Source organism: Galeopterus variegatus, unplaced genomic scaffold, assembly GCF_000696425.1.
Source record: "Galeopterus variegatus unplaced genomic scaffold, G_variegatus-3.0.2 Scaffold3166, whole genome shotgun sequence".
NCBI lineage: Eukaryota > Metazoa > Chordata > Mammalia > Dermoptera > Cynocephalidae > Galeopterus > Galeopterus variegatus.
The window spans coordinates 78,419-102,093 of NW_007729277.1; the positions used below are offsets into that span (position 1 = coordinate 78,419).

At 36.7% G+C, this 23,675-nt stretch overlaps 1 protein-coding gene across 1 annotated transcript in view; it reads right to left on the reverse strand.

The window, feature by feature from the left end:
- Positions 1 to 247: 247 nt before the first annotated feature.
- The window catches only part of LOC103599966 (progesterone-induced-blocking factor 1), a 164,090-nt gene continuing 140,662 nt past the window's right edge, over positions 248 to 23,675 (reverse strand). The window contains exons 13-14 of the mRNA XM_008584173.1: positions 10,582 to 10,755; positions 248 to 534 (exon numbers count right to left, since the gene is read on the reverse strand). Of these exons, the coding sequence (XP_008582395.1) occupies positions 484 to 534; positions 10,582 to 10,755 (225 nt within the window). The 3' untranslated portion in view covers positions 248 to 483. The remainder of the gene's footprint in view (positions 535 to 10,581; positions 10,756 to 23,675) is intronic.

A 23,675-nucleotide genomic window follows, 5' to 3' on the forward strand; every position in this document is an offset into this window, starting at 1 on the left:
CACCTTCTAGTGGACCTCACAAATGATTCTTTTTTTTTTTTTGGCAGCTGGCCAGTGTGGGGATCCGAATCTTGACCTTGGTGTTACCAGCACCACGCTCTCCCAAGTGAGCTAACTGGCAAGCCCCTACAAAAGATTCTTAATTTTTAAAAATGTAAGGTGTCTTGGTATTTGTGTTATGACATTCAAACCTGGAATTTATGTAGTCTAGAAAATATTCTCATCAAAATATTTGTCAGCCACACACTTAAAATGTATTGAACATTTATTTTGTAACAAAATAGATAAAACCAAATATAAAGTATATTATTGTTTGCACTTTATACATCCTGATTATGCTGAAGTTTCTTAACACTAATTAAAATAAACATTAAATTAGTTATTTAAAAAATGCCAAGTACATGATTAAGATGATTTTCTTCCTATCAGAAAGATAACTTCAGGAGTTGATAATGATACAGCAAATACTTCCCATTCAGAACATCAGGTCTTCATCTTTTGTTTCTTATACCACTCAGGTGCTTCTTTTTTAGTCTGTTAAAAAAAAAAAAAGAAAAAGAAAAAAGAAAATTAATAAAATGCTTACAAGGAGGACAAGAGAGGCAATTCAGAGAACCAAGTACCTATTTACACTGAGGCTTTTTATGTAAATGATAGTAAATAATTGCTTTTCTTAATTCAGAAGAATACTTAAGGACAAAGTTTTCTTTTGTCTGAAATAATCTCCCACTTGGTATATATGTAGAAAAAACACACGTCTGTGTTTTGTGGTTCAAACCCTGTAACTAACATATACCACAAGGTGACTATTTTATGAATTGATTCTATTTTCAAAGAGAATTATAAAAAATCAAGGACACAACTTCTTTTTAATTGCCTCATCTGTATAGATATGTTAGATATAAATATCATTCAATAGATATTTATTGAAGAACTACTATATCCAAGTTATTGTGTTTTGGATGTTCTGAATTGCTAAGCATTTACTGGAGTACTTTTTAGGTTTATTACTCAACCATTTCAGCCTAAAAAAAGCCAGGCTATACAGAAGAGTAAGAAAAAAGCAGGGGAGGTGAACTGTTACAGAATAAAGCATTCAGAACTCCTTACAAGGTACTGATTCCAATCAAAACAGTCTATTTTACATAATATACTATATATATGTATGTATACAGGCATATAGATAAGTATGATAGCTTATTCTTTTATCTTTTTTAAATATTGTTTCATATGTCATAGCCAATACACAAAATGTTGGAAGTGACACCAATAATCAGCTCCTCCTGACCTTATCCATGATTTTGGCCAGGTTCAATTGCCATCACAATAAACCAGTGGACCCTCCATCTCACTCCCTGATCCCCATCTAATTAGAGTTACTAATACTACCATACCTCTAATTAGAGCTACTAATACTTTCACCTAAACCAGAAATGTTTTATTCCTCTTCATTCTCGATTTCCCCTTCCTCTCATCTATACTAAAAAGTTTCTAACTTTTACTGAAATATTTTTTTAACTCTGTGCCCTGTTTCCATCTTGACCTCACTGGTTTACTTTGGGCTGTCATCATTTCTGGCTTGGTTCCTGCAAGAGCTTCCTATTCTGATTGGTTCTCTCTTCTACTTTGTTCAATTCATTGTCTACAATCCTTCTAAACTTATCCTTCTAAAATGAACTAAGTGGGAATTCTTACCTTGGTTAAACCTAAGTGACCCACAAGAGCCTACCACAAAGCTGTGAGCGAGGGCTGTGTAATACAGTAGCCTTTCTGTCTATCTCAGGATCTTAGCATGAAAGGGAATCTACAACAGTAGATTCATTTACTTCTTGCAGTTCTATCAGTTTTTGCCTCATGTATTTTGACACTCTTTTGTTAGGCACATATACATTCAGGATTGTTATGTCTTCTTGGAGAACTGACCCCTTTATGCTGGCTGGTTAGCTCAATTGGTTAGAGCATGGGGTTATAACACCAAGGTCAAGGGTTTGAATCCCAGTATTGGTCAGCTGCAAAAAAATGGCCCTTTTATCATTATGTAATGCCCAATGCCCTACTTTATCTCTGATAACTTTCCCTGAAGTTTGCTCTGTCTGAAATTAATACAGCCACTCCCACTTTTCATTAGTGTTATTATGGTACATCTTTCTTTACCCATTTAAGCTAAATATATCTTTGTACTTAAAGTGGGTTTCTTGTAGACAACATATAGTTGGGTCTTTTTAAAAATTTGTTTATACAAAAAGGGTCTCATTTTTTGATCCACTCTGACAATCTCTGTCTTTTAATTGGTGTGTCTAGACCCATGATGTTCAAAGTCATTACTGATATAGTTGGGTTAATATCTACCATTATTTGTTACTGTTTTCTATTTGTTGCCCTTGTTCTTTGTTCCAATTTTTGTTTTCTACTTTTTCTGCCTTTTTGTGGTTTTTAACAGGCATTTTATACAATTCCATTTTCTTTCCTTTCTTAGCATATCAGTTATGTGTGTGTGTATATAAACTTTTTAGTGGTTGCCCTAGAATTTACAAGATACATTTACAACTAATTCCAATCCACTGGAAAATAAAATAAGAATCATGTGCTCTTATTTCCTTCAGGTCTTTTTTTCGGGGTGGGGGTGGGGGATGGGAAGGGGGCAGCTGGCCAGCACAGGGATTGAAGCCTGGACCTTGGTGTCATTAGTACCATGCTCTAACCAACTGAGCTAACCAGCCAGCCCTAAAACAAAAAAATTTAAAAATAGAAAAAAGCTTATAGAATAAGGATATAAAGAAAGAAAATATTTTTGTACAGCTGTATAATGGTTTTTTTTTTTTTTTTTTTGGTCCTTTTTGAGACCGGCCGCACTGCACTCAGCCAGTGAGTGGCTGTGAGCGCACTGGTCATCCCTATATAGGATCCGAACCCGCGGTGGGAGCGCTGCTGCGCTCCCAGCGCTGCACTCTCCCGAGTGCGCCATGGGCTCGGCCCAGTATAATGTATTTTTGTTTTAAGCTAAGTGTTATTACAAAAGAGTCAAAAAGTTAAAAAAAATTAAAAATTGGGCCGGCCCCGTGGTGCACTCAGGAGGATCCTATATGGGACTGGCCGGTGTGCTCACTAGCTGAGCACGGTGCGGGCAACACCACACCAAGGGTTGTGATCCCCTTACCGGTCACGAAAAAGACAAAAAAAAAAAAATTAAATTAAAATTTTATAAAGTAAAAAAGTTACAGTAAGCTAAGATTAATTTATTATTAAAGAAATTTTTAAAAATAAATTTAGTGTAGCCTAAATGTACAATATTAATAAAGTCTGCATTGGTGTCCTAGGCCTTCACATTCACTAACCACTCACTCACTCACTCCCCCAGAGCAACTTGCAGTACTGCAAACTCCATTCATGTTAAGTGCCCTATATAGGTGGACCATTTTTCATCTTTTATACCATATTTTTACTGTACCTTTTCTATGTTTAGATAAACAAATACTTACCATCCTGTTACAATTGCTTACAGTATTCAGTACATGCTATACAGACAGGTTTATAGCCTAGGAGCGATAGGTGTGTAGTAGGCTACATATCTAGATTTGCATAAGTACATTCTATGATGTTTGTACAACAATGAATTCACTTAACAACACACTTCTCAAAACATACCCCCCATTGTTAAGTGATGTGTGACTGTATTTTAGTCTGTAATGTACTATCCATTAGTGATAGCCCTAAGTTCCAGACACTGGAAGTTTCTAAGCCTTTACCAAGTCCTGATTAGTACTGAGCAAATAGCATATGATAGATCACAAACTGGCAAACTATGGTCCATGGTCTGTCTTTGGATGAACTGCCTGCTAAGAATGGTTTTGACATTTTTAAGGAAAGGTAAAGACAAACAAAGAATATTCAATAGAGACTGTGTGTGGCTCACAAAGCCTAAAATATTTGCTACTTGCCTTTTAAAGAAAGTCTTGATAAATGACTGTTAAATAAAATGGGCACAAGAAAATAATTCAGATATACAATTAACTGCTTTTTATTTTGATAATTCTATTCTTTTAGCTGTTTGAACAGCAGTGTTTTTTTTTTATTCTACTCTATTATTGAAGTTATTTAATAACTTCATACCATAAGATGATGCTTTATGTAACAAAATTTGATATGCCTCTTCAGTTATTAACAGAATTAACCTCTTAACTGAAGATGGCCCTTAGTTTAAATTTAAGACTTTTGTAGGCTCCATTATATGAAGCCCTTTTCATATATATATGTTAACATTATATTAGACATATCAATTACTTAAAGGTAACTCGCTTTTCTTTTTTTGGCTGCTGGCTGGTATGGGGATCTGAACCCTTGACTTGGTGTGTTATAACATCACGCTCTAACCAACTGCAATAACCAGCCAGTCTAAACATAACCTTTTATACTGGAAACACTATCTTAATTTTTATGTACTGGTTTAAGTTAATTATATTTGTAATTTTATAAAGAAACAGTACAAATTAATTAAAACCTTGAATTGTCAGTGGATTGTTAACAGGTCCCAAAGTAAACTATATTCCAGATTTAGTAAGGAGCTCAGAAAGCTGCTGAAGAAACAAATAGCATGGTTAACTGGAAACCTACTACAAGTAATTTACTATGTTACAATTGATTTTGGAGACAAATAACTGATAAAACAGGTACCTTTGTGTCATCCAGAAGTAGCCAACTAAAACATTAATGTATAACTTGGGGATTATAACATTAGGAAAGTTTGTTAAAATCATTAAAGAATGATGCCTGATAAATGCAGACATAATAAACCTGGTGGATTAGTCCTGGAATCTAGAAAAAGAGCTAGAGATTAAGAATCTATTAGTGTTTAACCAGTATATTTTTCTGAGGGAGAGAAAGACTATGCCCGGTAGACATAATTACTTTGTTTTCCAAAAAACATGTAAGCTGGAATCAAATAAATATTTCTGAGTCCTCACAGGTAGTACCTAACTTAAGTGAGTCTAGGATAATTGATCTGGCTTTACTACCAACTAAATGCAACCCTTGCTGAGATCATTCAGCTCTCACTGCCTTAATCCCACGCTCATTAAAAAGTTCCTTATTTCTAATTTAGCTTACCAGCTAAATTACATCAAGAAGAGGTTGCAATTAACATTCCTGAAACTAGAAATTGGAAAATTAATATTTAAAAAACGTAAATGTACATAGCTAGATATCTTGAGGTCTGGTCATACTTCAAGAAGAGGTTGCAATTAACATTCCTGAAACTAGAAATTGGAAAATTAATATTTAAAAAATGTAAATGTACATAGCTAGATATCTTGAGGTCTGGTCATACTTTGGTGAGATGAATCTAGATTCAACATTAAAAAGTGAATCCAGAGATTCCAAACATAAATGTGACAAGAAAGTGTTATAGGTATGTTGAGCTACGGAGCTCCTCAGCCCCTCGTATCTGGAGTGCCTAGAGCCCCCTTAATCTACCAGCAAAGTTCATTTATCCTGGTGCCATAGAAATATTATACTTTTCTATGTGTCTTATGATATAAAAAGTGTTGAAAGGTACAGGGTTAGGACACAACTCTGTGGTAAAGCTACCCCAGTGTGGGTATATTGTCTTAAAACATTCGAATAGTTGTATTCATTATATTACTATGTTACAAATAACTCCTAAATTCCATTTCTGACAAAATTATAAACTTTTCCTCATGAACAAATAATGAGAAAAAATTTTTTTATAACCTATCTACTTAAAATTTTTTAAAAAATTGTGGTAAAATATATATAACATAAAATTTACCATCCTAACCATTTTTAAATGTACAGATCTGTGACAGGAAGTACATTTACATTGTTATGCAACCATCACTACCATCCATCCACAGAAATTTTTCATCTTGCATAACTGAAACTCTGTACCCATCAAATAATAACTCCTCACCACCACCAGCCCCTGGGAACCTCCATTCTACTTTCTGTCTCTATTACTTTAAATACTCCAGGTATAACCTACCTACTTTTATTTGTCCTAAGGAAAAGTGTTAATAGGTGATGACATGACTAGTCAGACATAAGAATGTAGTAAGAAAGAAATAAAGTTTAGATATAGAGAATACATACAGTATTCGCCATCCTATTCTCTTTATTGGCATCTGGCTGATATGGGGAAGCCATCCTATTCTTTTTTTTTTTCCTTTTTGTCTTTTTTCGTGACCGGTAACGGGATCACAACCCTCGGTGTCGCGCCCGCACTGCGCTCAACCAGTGAGCGGACCGGTCTCTATATGGGATCCGAACCCTCGGCGGGAGCGCCGCCGCACTCTACCGAGTGCGCCACTGGGCCGGCCCCATCCTATTCTTGAATAGTGAAAAGAAACACAAGTTAGAAAATATTTTGTGAATATTATATTTTCTTTGCCTTTGGAATTTCTAACTCTCATCTTCACCTGTCAAAATCTTATACATTGTTCAAAGCCAAGCTCAAGTAATTCCTTTCTGACAAGGTAGTCTGGAGCCTCTCAACATCACAGTATCTATTCTTTCTTTGAATTTACATAGCAATTTGTATTTCCTTTAAAGTAGGCTACCCAATTTTGCCTTATAGTATTGTTATTTGTTTACCGTCCTTGATTCTGGTGGAGCAATACCTTTAAAGCAGACTATCTTAATGATCGGATATTCTACAATGTTTAGCACAGCTTCTTGCATACAGTCAGTACACATTTGTTAAACTGAATTGTACTTATTTGAATATTTTCTTCCTTCTAGATGATCACATGGAGGCTTCTAAAGCACTGCTAGAGAATCATGTGGTTTATATAACCATTTGAGTATAAATTAAATAAACTTAATTTATCCATCCAACATATGCTAGCTGATGAGCTAACCAGTACAAGCTGCGACCTGAACTCCATCATAAACTTATAATCTACACTTCATACACTATATACTGGTGCTACACATTCCTATCATGTTCCCTACACTACTTGGAGCCTAGGGCTCTTGTGTTTTAATGCTTACTATTTACTTGGAGAAAAGACTAAGAGTAGGGTTGTCAGTATCCACATTTTAAAGAAGTTATTGAGAAAATAGTGACAATTATATGAATTTTGAGTATAAATGGTATTTTGGAATAGGATGGCAGGAGAAAACTAGCAAAAAGTAGTTGCATGCTGCTCAGAAAGGAAAAAGGAAAGTTGTTCTAAAGAGGATTAGAATAGCTCCAGTTTTTTCGAGGAAGGAGATACGTGAGGGTAGAAAAAAGGGCAAACACGGCTAAAGCTACCTTGAGAGAGAAAGTAGATGATTAATGGGAATGAACTGGGTGTTTCTCAATGAAAAAGACCGAAGTGGTGTTGCCTGTTGCAAAAGTAGAAAAAACCATAGTCTTGAGAGGTGCTGCTTTCATTCTTCCTGTAGTTTAGTTTAACATTAAAGTTCCCCACCCAGTTTAGAGTTTTAACAGCTAAGAAGATAACTAAATTGAAGAGGTAAATAACTGCTTTTTTTCCCCCTCAGCAAATATTTATTGAGTATTTGCTTTGTTCATGTGCTGGGCAAGACAATAGGAATACAGCTTTCGTCTCTAGGCATTTACATTCTGAGGTTTAATTAGTCTTTGCTGGCGCACTACATGCCTGAATATGTGTGATTTCAATGGCCAGAACTTTTCCATAAAATTCACCTTTTGGAGTCATCTTCCTATATAAATATCACATGCACACAGCAAAACATTCGTATAAATAAAAAAAAAAAACCTAAAGGAAAATGTCAAGCTCTTTTTTCTCCTTTCCTTCTACATCAGAGCTCTGCTCCCATCCCATTGCCCAGTTAACAGTAGTTTTGCGTGTGCTCTCCTCATATCTTTTTTTTTTTTTCTCAAAAAGATGACCGGTAAGGGGATCTTAACCCTTGGCTTGGTGTTGTCAGCACCACGCTCAGCCAGTGAGCGAACCGGCCATCCCTATATGGGATCCGAACCCTTGGCCTTGGTGTTGGGACGGGCCGGCCCTCTCCTCATATCTTTGATGAATAGATAAATATGCATCCATCCATGATCAAATTTAATATCAGAGAAAATACCAATGGCAAATAATTTCAGCCAAAGGATCTGGAAGTAAATTAGAAATGTTTTCATTTTAGCTATAACAGCATAAGGTTGTAAAACTATTAGAACTTATTTCAAATATTTTCATCATACATTCCTTATTAACAAGTTCAAAAGAAACACAAGGAAACTATTGTTATGAAAAATGGAAAGTATTCAAAAGAATAACTAAAAATTATTCCTTAAGAGAATCATAGCATATTAGAATAAAGAGTCTAGAACTCATTTCATACAATTTCCCTTCTAATTTTACGGGAAAGAATAGGCTGACAGCATTTAAATGACTTGCCCCAGGTTATCCAGTCAGTTCACATTACAAATTCTGTCTGAGCACATAGTCTTGATTCGACTGGTTTACAGTATTATCTCTCAGTTTTCATCAGGACATCTTGAGCTCATATCTCTTTTGAAAAAAAATTACCTTATGTAAAAAAAATCCCACTTAGTCATAGAATAAAATAGAAAAGACAGACAAACAAAAAGAAAAAAATAAAACTACCCAACTAATACTTTACATATTGAATCTTCTTTTGCTTTTTTGGTAGCTAGCCAGTACAGAGATCGAACCCTGGACCTTGGTGTTATCAGCATGACACTCTAACCAACTGAGCTAACCGGCCAGGCTTAAATCTTCTTAATGTTATCCTGTTACCTCAGTCACGAAGTGTAGGAAATGCAGGAGGTCAGGGTCAGAAGGAGTCAGAAATGTAGGAAGTCAGGGTCAGAAATGCAGATCAGAGTGCTGATAGGCTCTATGTATTTGGCTGAATCCTGTGGTTGTGATCTGACTCTATTTTCCCATTAAAGTCTATGTATTCATTCTGCCTTCTTCCTGTAGATTACAATATAATAGACATAGCAAAATGTCTGCCATAATCTCAGCCGACTTTCCAAGGAAAACTTGCCTAGCCACAGTCCTTCTGAATAAATAGCTTTAGGCAGTTATATTTGGCATCATGTGACCCCCTGCTCACCAGTAAGGGCAGTTATCCTGTAGGCTGGCTAATAACCTTAGTAAGTCTTGCCACAAAAAGGTATCACCCAACGAGGATGAGCTACGCCAGTTAGATTCTCAGTCTTGGAAAATACAGGGAGAACTAGGTTATAAGAGAGTAGATGCGGAAAGTATGCACAGAAACCTGTCTCAAGACAAAGGGCTGTGAGCAAGTTAATGAGGAAGTGGGAACTGTGAGTAAGCAGAAACTAGGACAGAAACAAAGAGAAGCTGATGTCCTACGGAGGAAAAGATCCACGGACTCAGCTGCTGAAATCCCTAGAACTGCCTTGTGTCTGGGCTGGCCAGCTGAGGCTTGTTTTCTCCATTTTGTCAGCTTAGATTCTATTACTGCCACATGTATCCTTACAATAATTAATAATTGCCCCTTATTTGATCAGAATGCAACTTTCTGCCATTTTTTTTTAAAAAGGAGGTTGAATTATATAATCGCTAAGAAATCTCTTTTATTTCATTGATCTTGAGTAGCATTATCTGAGCGTATAATAAAATGGTTTAGATCAGATGTTCTCATACTTGACTGATTATAATAATCACCTAGGGAGTTTAAAAAAATTAAGATTCTGGGGACTCACTGATTCAGAATATCATAGAAAGAACTTTTCCAGTTTTGAGTCTCTATGCTCAGAAGTAAAAATCATGTGTCTTCTGAGAAATGAAAGTTTGGTTGGGAAACCATGTTGAAGTAAAGTGAAATATTTAATAATGTTACTCCTATTTTATTCCTGTTGGTCTTTCTATCCCTATTCTTATTAAATATATAATTTTCAGTATTTCCTAATTTATTTTCTCTACTTCTAATCTAATTTTTTCGTATTTCTTTTTCTTTTACTACTTTTTGTGTATATACTTTTTCTACCCAACAATGTATTTCAGTTTGTTAATGTGATTGGTTTTACATTTTATGAGGGAAATATGCTATTTTACAAATAAGAGGGGGCAGGTGATATTTTTCACTCCTTTTGTTCTTTTTTGGCAACTAGCCAGTACAGGGATCTAGCACTGGACTTTGGTGCGATCAGTTCCATGCTCTAATCAACTGAGCTAACCAGCCAGCCCCAAAATGCCTTTCTGATTTCCCTATAATTAGTCCCTGGAGGGAGAGGGAGGTAAGTGCTAGATTTATGGTGCGATCAGTTCCATGCTCTAATCAACTGAGCTAACCAGCCAGCCCCAAAATGCCTTTCTTATTTCCCTATAATTAGTCCCTGGAGGGAGAGGGAGGTAAGTGCTAGATTTACGCTAGTTTCTGGGCAAGTACAATGTATTAACTAGAAACATAAAATCCAGCTATCATTTGTAAGATAGATAACATACACATTCAGAAAAGGGATAAATACAGATTTTTCAAGGTCCCTTCATAAAACTATAAAAACTAGTTTAAAACCAAAATGTATGAGGTAAAAATGTAAGTAAAATATATTCGGTGAAAATCAACAATACTAAAATTCTAAGTTTTAAAAATTGTACTTACAAATAGTGTTGGTTTGGGTATAAATGTATTGTCTTCATGTTCTCTAGGCACATACAAAGTCTTTGATTTCTGATTTTCTGTCACATTTTTTGATTCCGTTTTAGTAAGAAGCAAGTTGTTTTCAGAATGTTTACTACGCATATTAATGAGAATCTGTTTCATTGCTGCTAATTCCTGTTGATATAGGAAAATAGAAGAAAATGGTCAGTAAGATTTTAGCAAGCAGATTAATGATGATTGATGTTAAAATATTTATTTTTAAGTAGAAGAAACATTTGAAGCAATTATACTACATAAATGAGGGAAGCTCTGAAAATAACAATAACATGATAATCATGCATATGAATCTTATCACCATTGACACTCTTTTAATACGATAACCGATAAGTATAACATTCTATAGTCTAGTGGTTCCCCAATTTTTATGCACATTGGAATCACCTGTGGAGTTTAAAAACTGCCAGTGATGCCTGTGTCCCACTCCCAGAGATTGTTAGAATTGATGTGCAGTGTGGCCTGGGATTTGGAATTTTTTAAAGGTCCCAGGTGATTCTCATGAATGTACAAATTTGGGAACCACTGGTATAGCTACTTTCCACTGTACATGTTCTATACACATTGTCAAGTAGATTATTTAGGCACTTTATCTATCTTATACTTGTTGAATGATCACATTTCCTTATGAAGTCTTATTTTTATTTTTATTTTATTTTTTTAAAGATGACTGGTAAGAGGATCTTAACTCTTGACTTGGTGTTGTGAGCACCATGCTCTCCCCACTGAGCTAACTGGTCATCCCTGAATAGGGATCTGAACCCGTGGCCTTGGTGTTATCAGCACCACACTCTCCCAAGTGAGCCACAGACTGGCCCTATTTTTTTTTAATTTTTAAAAAGGTGACTGGTAAGGGGATCTTAACCCTTGACTTGGTGTTGTCAGCACCACACTTTCCCAAGTGAGCCACGGGCTGGACCTCCTTATGAAGTCTTATATGATGTTAGAGGGAAACAATTCAAATCTTTTTTCTGGCTACTAATCAGCAGTTCAAAAGTAACTTTAATATAGTTTCAGGATTTCTTTAGCCACATTATCCCTTTATCCTTTTACAAATGATATGTGAAGTTGGCTTTGTCTTTTGAACTAAGAATTAATTAAGCTGAATGTTTTGAAGAACTCAGATAAAAATTTTCACCTGTTCCTTCTTCTAAGTCCACTTTGTCTATTATTTTTCCCATAGACAGACCTTAAGCATCTAACACTAATTAGTGGATATTTATGATTAATTACTAAACGGATTCATCAAGCACAGTATATGAAGAGATGGCAGACTAAACTCTATTTACCTTATTTACCTGTAGAATAGTGGTAGGCTGTGTAATAGCTATTTTTTTTCCTATTATTTTATTTCATCTCCTTACCAAAACACAAAAGTTATGGCGATAGAAAGATGTTTTGCTGCCTTCTACTAATCTGTTTATAGACATCAGCTCCTTGTCAGAGCAAGTTTCTACAGGCCTTTCTTTTCTGGCTGTCATTAGTTCTATTTAGAACCATGTAGCTTGAGTGGGTATTTTAAAACAGAGCTGCTGAGTTTAAGCCACATAGCTTTAATAGATTTTAGGGCCAGGAGAGAAGCTGGAAGAAACAGTGCCAGAATCCTTTTTCCTTTCTGCAATACTCGGGCTGGCTTGAGCAATGCACCTGAGAATGTGTACACCTTCACACACTGCCCATGTGATACAGTATTATTTGAACCTTTTGGGGCTCTTTTTAGTTTCAAGATTATGTTCTTTCACTTATATGCTTCCCTACAGTGAAGTATACAATCACTGATTTAATGTTAAACATGTCTATTGTTATGGTAGATTTCAGCTCCCATTCTACTTACCAAGATAAGTAGAAGGGAAAGGGGAAATGATGGTCTCCTAGCCTATCAAAAGAACAACTTTCCATCTGAAAGCACATCTTTTTTACTAGCCATAACTTTTGTGCCTTAGCATGAAGATAAAATAAATTTATAGGAAAAAATTACCTCTAATACAACCTACCACTATTCTATAGATAAGTAAGGTAAAGGAAAGTTTAGTCTATCATACTTGCTGGGGGAGAGGGGGAAGAAGAGAAACAGGAATGAGGAGGGAGAAAAGGAAGGAGCTGAGAGTGTGGTAGGTAGAGGGCTTTGGACCCCCAGTGGCTCTAGAAGGAGGCCATAATTTTGTTTCTCTTTGGCTTCCCTCTGTGGCTGGTATGGGAGCAGTTACCAGAAACAAATCAGCCCTGATGTTGGTCAAAAGATTAGAAGGGAAATTCCCATCTCTGCCTTGCCCAAATTTGGATCACCCCAATTTGGGGTGCAGTACTTTTGTTCACCTGACAGCGTAAACAATAGGAGCATGGATTCTGAAATCCGGGTAAAGAACACTTTAAAAATCAACATAATTCTGTAAAATTCTTATTAGGTTAATACAGCTACAGTAGACACCGAAATAACATTTAGAACACATTTTTTTCAATTTTATTATGTTTGGCTTATATAAGTATCCTTTTTATATGAAGGTAAATTTGTTTTTATTTATTTTATCTATTTTATTTTTTTAAATTTTATTTTGTCGATACACAATGTGGTTGATTATTGTGGCCCATTACCGAAAACTCCCTCCCTCCTCCCTCTCCTCCCTCCCACCCAACAATGTCCTTTCTGTTTGCTTGTCATATCAACTTCAAGGAACTGTAGTTGTTATGTCTTATATGAAGGTAAATTTGAACAAAGAAAATTCCACTTTAACATCAAATAATATCCACAATACCCTCATATACTGAGCATATGGAGAGTCAAACACATGTAGGGGAAATATTTTAGTTTTAGGCTAAAAATCAAAGACACATCTGTTTTTTTTTTGGCTGCTGGCTGGTACAGGGATCCAAACCCTTGACCGTGGTGTTATAACACCATGCTCTAAGCAACTGAGCTAACTGGCCAGCCCAATATTCTTGATGCTATACTTAACTGTGTAAACTTTAGGTAGCTTCTCTGGTTCAATGAGCTTCAGTTTCCTGATTGATAAAATGCATGCTTCTGTCTCCTTTCTGGATTTTTGCCAGTGTAATAAGTGTTTGGGTACGTTTATTTTGCATTTCTTCTATTGTGAGATTGAGTAGTTTTTCATATATTTAAGGGTATTTCCTTTCTGTTGCTACACTTGGCCTATTTTTCTACTGGGTCAGTGGTCATTTTCTTACACATTTTGAGGGTTTTTTTACATGTTATGGAAATCAGCCCTTTGTCTTTAATAGGAATGGCAATGTTTTTCCAGTTTATTTATCTTTTATTTGACTTTTTTTTTAAAAAACATGACCGGTAAGGGGATCTAAACACCTTGACTTGGTGTTGTCAGCACCACCCTCTCCCAAGTGAGCCACCGGCCATCCCTTTATTTGACTTTTTTCACTTTTTTTTTTTTAGCTATGCGGATCTTCTGATTGTGATGTAATTGAATATGTTAATTTTTTCTTTTATGGCCTTCTCCATGTTTTCTTCCTACATTTTCCTTAAGTTACTCTTATGATTTCTTTTCTTTTTCAAACATTTAGAACTTTGATCTGTTTGAAGTTTATCCTGGCTTATGGTGAAAGGCATGGATCCAACATCTTTTGCTTCAAGATGGCTGTCCTATAACAACAATTTCATGTACTGAAGAAACCATTTTTTCCCCTGCTGCTGCTATCTTTATCATGTACTAAACTTCCATAAGAATATGATTTATTTTAGGACTTTAAACTCTGCTCCAACAATCTGTCTATTCATGTGCCCAAGTCACACTGTTTTAGTGTTTAATGATTTTGGTATTTTTCTGGCTATATTCTTGAAGATAGGAGTGGGATTATGCTGAATTAAAAAAAATTAGGAAGAACTGAGTTCTTCATAATGTTGAGTCTTACTAACCATGAAAGTATTTTAATATATTTTTCACGTATATCTTTGGCTTAAATTGTCCTACTCTAATTGATGTTACTATTTCAATAAAATGATCATAATTCACAAGATCCTAACTCACAAACTGAGAAAACAAACAATAAATAAACCAATGTAACATGTAAAACTTAGAAAACATTTATTTGTCACTACAAAATGAAGTCCTTTGGTAAGAAGACACCATCTTGAAATTTTCTGGTTTGTTCCTAACCCCGTTTGGTTGTTTTCCTGTTTCTGGCTCCTACTTGCTGGTTCCATTTCCTTTTTTTTTTTTTAAAAGATAACCGGTAAGGGGATCTCAACCCTTGGCTTGGTGTTGTCAGCACCACGCTCAGCCAGTGAGCAAACTGGCCATCCCTATATAGGATCCGAACCTGTGGCCTTGGTGTTATCAGCATCGCACTCTACCGAGTGAGCCACGGGCTCGTATAACTTCGTATAATGGATGCTATACGAAGTTATTACGTGGTCATCCCTGAATAGGGATCTGAACCCGTGGCCTTGGTGTTATCAGCATCGCACTCTACCGAGTGAGCCACGGGCTCGTATAACTTCGTATAATGGATGCTATACGAAGTTATTACGTGGTCATCCCTGAATAGGGATCTGAACCCGTGGCCTTGGTGTTATCAGCATCGCACTCTACCGAGTGAGCCACGGGCTCGTATAACTTCGTATAATGGATGCTATACGAAGTTATTACGTGGTCATCCCTGAATAGGGATCTGAACCCGTGGCCTTGGTGTTATCAGCATCGCACTCTACCGAGTGAGCCACGGGCTCGTATAACTTCGTATAATGGATGCTATACGAAGTTATTACGTGGTCATCCCTGAATAGGGATCTGAACCCGTGGCCTTGGTGTTATCAGCATCGCACTCTACCGAGTGAGCCACGGGCTCGTATAACTTCGTATAATGGATGCTATACGAAGTTATTACGTGGTCATCCCTGAATAGGGATCTGAACCCGTGGCCTTGGTGTTATCAGCATCGCACTCTACCGAGTGAGCCACGGGCTCGTATAACTTCGTATAATGGATGCTATACGAAGTTATTACGTGGTCATCCCTGAATAGGGATCTGAACCCGTGGCCTTGGTGTTATCAGCATCGCACTCTACCGAGTGAGCCACGGGCTCGTATAACTTCGTATAATGGATGCTATACGAAGTTATTACGTGGTCATCCCTGAATAGGGATCTGAACCCGTGGCCTTGGTGTTATCAGCATCGCACTCTACCGAGTGAGCCACGGGCTCGTATAACTTCGTATAATGGATGCTATACGAAGTTATTACGTGGTCATCCCTGAATAGGGATCTGAACCCGTGGCCTTGGTGTTATCAGCATCGCACTCTACCGAGTGAGCCACGGGCTCGTATAACTTCGTATAATGGATGCTATACGAAGTTATTACGTGGTCATCCCTGAATAGGGATCTGAACCCGTGGCCTTGGTGTTATCAGCATCGCACTCTACCGAGTGAGCCACGGGCTCGTATAACTTCGTATAATGGATGCTATACGAAGTTATTACGTGGTCATCCCTGAATAGGGATCTGAACCCGTGGCCTTGGTGTTATCAGCATCGCACTCTACCGAGTGAGCCACGGGCTCGTATAACTTCGTATAATGGATGCTATACGAAGTTATTACGTGGTCATCCCTGAATAGGGATCTGAACCCGTGGCCTTGGTGTTATCAGCATCGCACTCTACCGAGTGAGCCACGGGCTCGTATAACTTCGTATAATGGATGCTATACGAAGTTATTACGTGGTCATCCCTGAATAGGGATCTGAACCCGTGGCCTTGGTGTTATCAGCATCGCACTCTACCGAGTGAGCCACGGGCTCGTATAACTTCGTATAATGGATGCTATACGAAGTTATTACGTGGTCATCCCTGAATAGGGATCTGAACCCGTGGCCTTGGTGTTATCAGCATCGCACTCTACCGAGTGAGCCACGGGCTCGTATAACTTCGTATAATGGATGCTATACGAAGTTATTACGTGGTCATCCCTGAATAGGGATCTGAACCCGTGGCCTTGGTGTTATCAGCATCGCACTCTACCGAGTGAGCCACGGGCTCGTATAACTTCGTATAATGGATGCTATACGAAGTTATTACGTGGTCATCCCTGAATAGGGATCTGAACCCGTGGCCTTGGTGTTATCAGCATCGCACTCTACCGAGTGAGCCACGGGCTCGTATAACTTCGTATAATGGATGCTATACGAAGTTATTACGTGGTCATCCCTGAATAGGGATCTGAACCCGTGGCCTTGGTGTTATCAGCATCGCACTCTACCGAGTGAGCCACGGGCTCGTATAACTTCGTATAATGGATGCTATACGAAGTTATTACGTGGTCATCCCTGAATAGGGATCTGAACCCGTGGCCTTGGTGTTATCAGCATCGCACTCTACCGAGTGAGCCACGGGCTCGTATAACTTCGTATAATGGATGCTATACGAAGTTATTACGGCCACCAGCCACCAAAAAAAGAAAAAAAAAATTTTTTTTTTTTTTTAAAAGATAACCGGTAAGGGGATCTCAACCCTTGGCTTGGTGTTGTCAGCACCACGCTCAGCCAGTGAGCAAACTGGCCATCCCTATATAGGATCCGAACCTGTGGCCTTGGTGTTATCAGCATCGCACTCTACCGAGTGAGCCACGGGCCGGCCTCTATGTTGTCTTTTGTGTCTGGCTTCTTTCATTTAGCATAGATGTTTTCAAGGTTCATCCATGTTGTGGCATGTATCAGTATTTCATTCCCTTTTATGGCAGAATAATAACACCACTGCATGGATATACCACATTGTGTTTATCCATTCATCAGTTCATGAACATTTGGGATGTTTCTACCTTTTGGCTATTGAGAATAATACTGCTATAAACATTGGTGTGTAAGTTTTTGCATGGATATGTTTTAATTTCTCTTAGGTATATACCAAGGAGTGGAACTGCTGGGTCACATGTAAGTCCATGTTTAATCATTTGAGAAACTGCCCGGATTGTTTTGCAACAGTGTTTTAACTATTTCCTTACCAGATTTTTTTTTCCTTTAATATTTTAAAGCATATTCCAGATCTCAGACCCTTTCATCTATAAATACTTCAGCAGGGATTGTTAACAGATAAAAATAAAAAACAAAAACCAAAAAACCCAAAATGTCATTATCATACGAAAATAGTTTTAAAGCCATCCATTCCATACTCTAAGTCCTCAATAAAAATTCTACTTATTCATTTAATTTAATTTAATTTTTATTTTGGTGGCTGGCTGGTACAGGGATCAATAAAAATTTTAAATCATAGGGGCTGGCCAGTTAGCTCAGTTGGTTAGGGCGTGGTTTTGATAATACCAAGGTCTGGGGTTCAAACATTTGGCCAGCTTCCAAAAAAAGAAAAGAATTAAATTATCATCAAAGCAAATTTTAGCACAGTTTAATATATGATTTTTAAAGAAGTTACCTTGAATGCAATGCCATTATAGTCTAAACAACAGACAAAACGGATTTTGTATGGCAAAATTGTTAGAGAATAAGCATCAGTATTTGCAAATGCTGTTTTCCACAGTCCCTCAGTCTGCCCATCTAAATACTCCTTCCCATTTGTAGGCTCACTTCATCCTAGTATTGTCTTGTTGTCTCAGGGGAAATATATAAAGATTTTAGGTCTGGAGGGAGGAAGAGAGGGGATAGGAATTAACAGTCATGGAATATCTACGAAGTGCCAGGCTTTGTGCTAAGTATTTTACATAATAATTTAATTCTCTCTCAAATACAAAGAGGTAGATATTATTTCAGTTTTGAAGATGAGAAAACTCAGGCTTAGAAGGCTCAAGAAATTTAGCCAAGCTTATTTAGTTACTAAGATGTGAAACCAGCATTCAAATTAAGTTCTTTCTGGCTTCAGAGCTATCTTTATGCACACAACAATGCAAATGCCTTCTACCAAGGCCTTTGTTACACACAATTTCAGGTTTGGAAGGGATTTTCATGTTATTTAACCCAGCCTCTATACACAATTAAGAAATCCCCTCTCTGGGCCGGCCCGGTGGCGCACTGCTACAGTGCGCTGCTTGGGAGTGTGGCGGCGCTCCCGCCGAGGGTTCGGATCCCACATACAGACCGGTTCCTGCTCACTGGCTGAGTGAGGTGTGGGCGCAACACCAAGGGTTGCGATCCCGTTGCCGGTCCCGGTCCGGTCCGGGCGCGACACTGAGGGTTGTGATCCGTTGCCGGACACGAAAAAAGACAAAAAAAAAAAAAAAGAAATCCCCTCTAACCGTATGGCTACCTAGCTCAGGCTTGAAAAACGAAGACAAATTAAGTATCAATGTAGTTTTTCCTTACCGAACAACAAAAACAAAACAAAACAAAATTAAAACCCCCAAAACAAAAACAAGTAAAACAACAAAACAAAACATGTCTCCTCATAATGCTTATACTTTTGTTTTAATTCCAACCATTTGGAGACATGTATAGCAAGTCTCTTACTGCCTCTTTTATATGCATGCTTTGAGTTTCCTATCTGTCTCTAAGTCTTATCTTCTCTAAGCATCCCCACTTCATTCATCTCTCTTATGACTGAAAAGAATTCTTTCATCATCCTGTTTGTTTTCCTTAGATTATCTCTTAGTATTGAAAGTTTTGGGCCTGAAACAGAATAAAGAAGTCTTGGCTAGAGCAGAACAGGATGACGTCTATATATGCCTTATTCTAATGCATTTAAGATGACATAAACGTTTTTGGAGCTCTACCCTATTTATGACCGAAAGCTTAGTGAGAACTCAAGCTTTTACATGAATGATAGCAAATATGAGACAACTGTGCTGTCATAGCCTCAGGGACATAACTAATCACCTGAAACATTCTTTCCTAAGCTTGGATATGATCTTAGGATCATTCGCAACATGATCCAGGCAGAGGAAGATAGTATTAACACACAGAAGTAGGCCCTTGATTTGAAATCTACTGCCATTGTCGACTTAAAACAGAAGTATGGGAATGAATGCTGATTCTGTTCTGATTGTTTTGCCCAGACCCTTGAGCTCATCTCATTACTGAATAATACCTGGGACAACTTCTGACTACTTGCCCTGCTTTGCCTTCTGGCTTCATGTCCTCTTGATGCCTGTCTTTTTGATCAACTACATTCACTGCTTTCCCTTCTATAACAGTATTCATTTAGTTGCTGTCTAGTTTCTGGCCTCTACTACTTCAATATAATATGATAGGTTTTGATGTATAGTCTTGTTGATCAATGTCAGCATCAACTTCAGACTCTAACCCCTATCCTTCAATTTGAGCCCTGGTTTTCAGGGTATGACTCATGCCTGTGCCTATACTTTGCCCATGCTGTATTCCCAGCCTTCTTCTCTTACTGCTCCTTGATATGCAATCAATGACTTGTTAAGTTAATATAAAAATATTGCCAATACGTTCCCTAACAGAATTATGATTATAATCACCTCATGTTGTTAATACTTAATATCTTCTTCTGGCCACCACACATTTCAAGAGACTTTTTTTAATAGTTTGCAGTTTTTTTTGTGTGTGTCTCTTTATGTCTTGAAATTATTTGGTTTGTTATAAGCTGCTACTATTCTAAGAGAGTCATAAAACCACAGGGTTAGAAATGATAGCAAGAGATCATTTACTCATTCCTTAATAATTAAAAATGGTCAGAGAAGTGTACTTACTATTTAAAAGAAAACAGCACAAACTTCTAAAGTACAGTAGGAAAAATACATATTTGATTCTTTAAAAAGAAAAAACAACTAGAAAATGATAGGCCTATATGAGATATAGATGTGAAAATGTGATATGAAAAAGTTAAAAGAAGATATATACACAGATAAAATAGTTTTATGATGAGATATGGTGCTTTACACAAGACAGAGCTTTATAAAGCAGGATACAACAAAGATATTTGCAATTTTAAAGAAAATGATGAAAAAATTAAAGAAGCCAAAATTCTTATGGAAACCCAAATAATTATGACCTAATTCTATTAAGTTCTGTACAAGTCCATATAAACATACTGGTCCACAGAGTACAATCTAAAAGAAACTCAAGTGTCTTTTATGCAACTCAAAACTGAGGAGAGTTAACATTCTACAGAATAGACAATTGAGATTCACTTGCTGCTTCTGTGAAATGGGTATAAGATGACCACAGGGCTGTTATAAGTGAAATAATGAATACAAAAAGACCTATAAAGTAATATGTAAATATTAAACATTCTTATTATTTATTGAAAAGATTCTATTTGGGGGAGAAAAGCTTAATTCCTTCTTGAATACCAGAGAGCATAAGCAAAAGGCCACTTCTCCTACTATGAAGGAATAATTTAAAATTTTATTTTCTATGATTTCTTATTCCCAGATATAATACTTGGTTGAAAGCAATCCATAACTATTCCCTCAGTATAGTAGTATAAAGTAATTGATGTGAAAGTGTTTTATACAGTTTGGTAAAAAGAAGATATACAAATTCACCATATTATTAGTCCTATTAAATAACAGATTTGGTTCTATCACACAGAAAATATGAGTAAATATAACATTTGCAATGAGCATTGTTTTGCAATATTTTTATTCTCTGAATTTCCTCAGACCTGAATTCACATACCCTTATATGGAAAAAATAAGCATTCTAAAACTTTGTAGGGAAAATATGACATACTGTATATGTACGTTTTAGATTTTCACTACAATAATTGCCTTTCTTTAAAACACTCATTTATATCCAGCAAATAAAAAAAAAAATTTTTTTTTCTTTTTTTGGTGGCTGGTGGCCTTAGGAATCCGAATCCTTGACCTTAGTGTTACCAACATCTCACTCTATACAACTGAGCTAACTGCCAGCCCATGAAAAAAAGAAATGAACTCAAAGAGCAACACTATGATGAGAAATGTATGAATCTAAGAAATAATTAAATTTTCATTTAAAGAAAAATTAATTTACCCACTCAGTGGTGGTTTGTTTTTTTTAGTCATGCTGACTATAACATTTAACTACATAGGTCTATAAGAAAAACATGTAAAAAGGTATTCTTAAGAAAATTTCAAAATGGTTAAGCATGAACCAAAGAGAGTGACACGTATATAGAAATATGCAATTTGTTGGAACCCCTTATGAAGTGGATTGCCTAAGGGGCACTTGGGATGCTGAAATGTCCCTGAAATCTTCCGAGAAATCACAAAGAACATACAAGTTAGATTCCGGGAACATAAACATACCATAAAAGAATGATAATTATACTGTGACTTCACTTTTAAGAAACCTGGCTAACTACAGAGTTTGTTTTCTTTTCTTTAAGTAGTATACGCTGCCATAAGAAGAAAGTTATCTGAAATAATGGGAGTTAGTCCAACATGGAGGCAACTGTGGGGCCTTGCACTTTCTAGGTACTTAGTAAGGAGTGATTGAATTCTAGTTAAATACTAACTGAAATGACTGGTGGCCCTGTGAGATGTTATTGGCAGAAGGACTGGATGAAAGGGTAGAAGATACCCCAGGTCTCAAAACCAGAGGTCTTATACTTTAGAGTTTTGATAACCATAGAGGCTGCTGTGGCTACAACCACCATGTCCGGGATTTTAGGACTAGCTCTACTCAAGACAAACCTTTCAGACATGACTTCCTATTGGCTACTTTGAGAGAGTGCTTTGAAATTGCTCTTGGTTGTAGGAGAGCTTCTGTGCTTTTTCCAGTTGGAATGGTATCAGTTATCACACTGCAACTTATTTTTTGAGGGGAGGGCATGAGCATATATCAAACGCCAGTTTCTAAAGTTTTCCATTTGACAGCTTTTAGTACAATTATTATGAAGATTAAAAATGACCACAATTAGTTTAAAAAACATTCACATGAGTACTTGTCATGTGCTAAATACTGTACCTAAAGGTTAAGATACAAAGAGGAATTTGGCACTCTACTGGGCAAGACAGATGCATAATTGTGACATACAGTGATATGAACATTAATAGAAATAATAAAAAAGTCATAGGAACCTGGTAGGAAAGGATATGTTTTTCTTTGTTGAGTTAGGGAGAGCTTCAAAGAACAGATAACATTTAAACTGACCCTTGAAATGGAAGGAAAAGATGAAAAGGAACCTTCACTGAGTTATTGTTTATGCCAGGAACCTGACTACATTATTTAATCCTCACATAACCCTGCAAAGTAGATATTACCTTTATTTATAGATGAGGAAACTGAGTTTAGAGGGGTGAAATTGTTGTCCCAAGAATCATAGCTATTAACTAGAACAGCTAGGAGATGAACCCAAGTCTTATCTGTTTGACTGCTGGCTTTTTCCACAGTATTTCAAAATGTAGGTGATGTAAGAAATATAAAGGTAATTTCAGCTTTACAACTTAACTGGAGAGCTGAACATGTATATATGTACATACAGTAGAAGCAGAATATAATACCGGATCATTCGAGTTGTCCATTTTCTCCATGTTTATACCTAGGGTGCTGAGTGCTGCTAAAGAAAACTTATACAGTATGGTACTACTATAAATAGATGACATTTCAACTTTGTAATTCTCTTATGTTTCTGTAATGTATATCATTCACTCATTACATAGCTATTTCAAAATTCTATTTTCCTCAAAACTCTGACCCTATCATGTCTCTTTCCATTAGAAAACATCCATTAGATGAGAACTGCCTAAATTCTTTCCACCAAACCTACAAACATTATTTTCACGTAATCTTTCTTTCTACTCTTCAAAATGGAAAAGGTAATGCTCTGACCTAAAGTTAAACTCCATCACTTCGCTATGGATCTCTTCCTTTCCTAATACTTTTGCTCAATTGATTATCTCCTCTCTTTTGTATTTTTAGTGTCTCTTTCTATCTAGCTTTTTCCTATCATCATTTAAACTGGATAGTCTAAAATTTTGGGAAGTAAAAACTCTTGATCTCGTGCCCCCTCCTTGATCATCTTATATTCTTTTCTTCAAATACCTATTTTTCCTTTTTTCCAGTTCTGCTCATTCATCAGTTCACTGCAATCTGCCCTTTAGCTCCACTGAAACTGGTTTAGCATCTTATTAATTTCCAAATGGTACTTTCCTTTTATCTTTGTTTGGCCTGA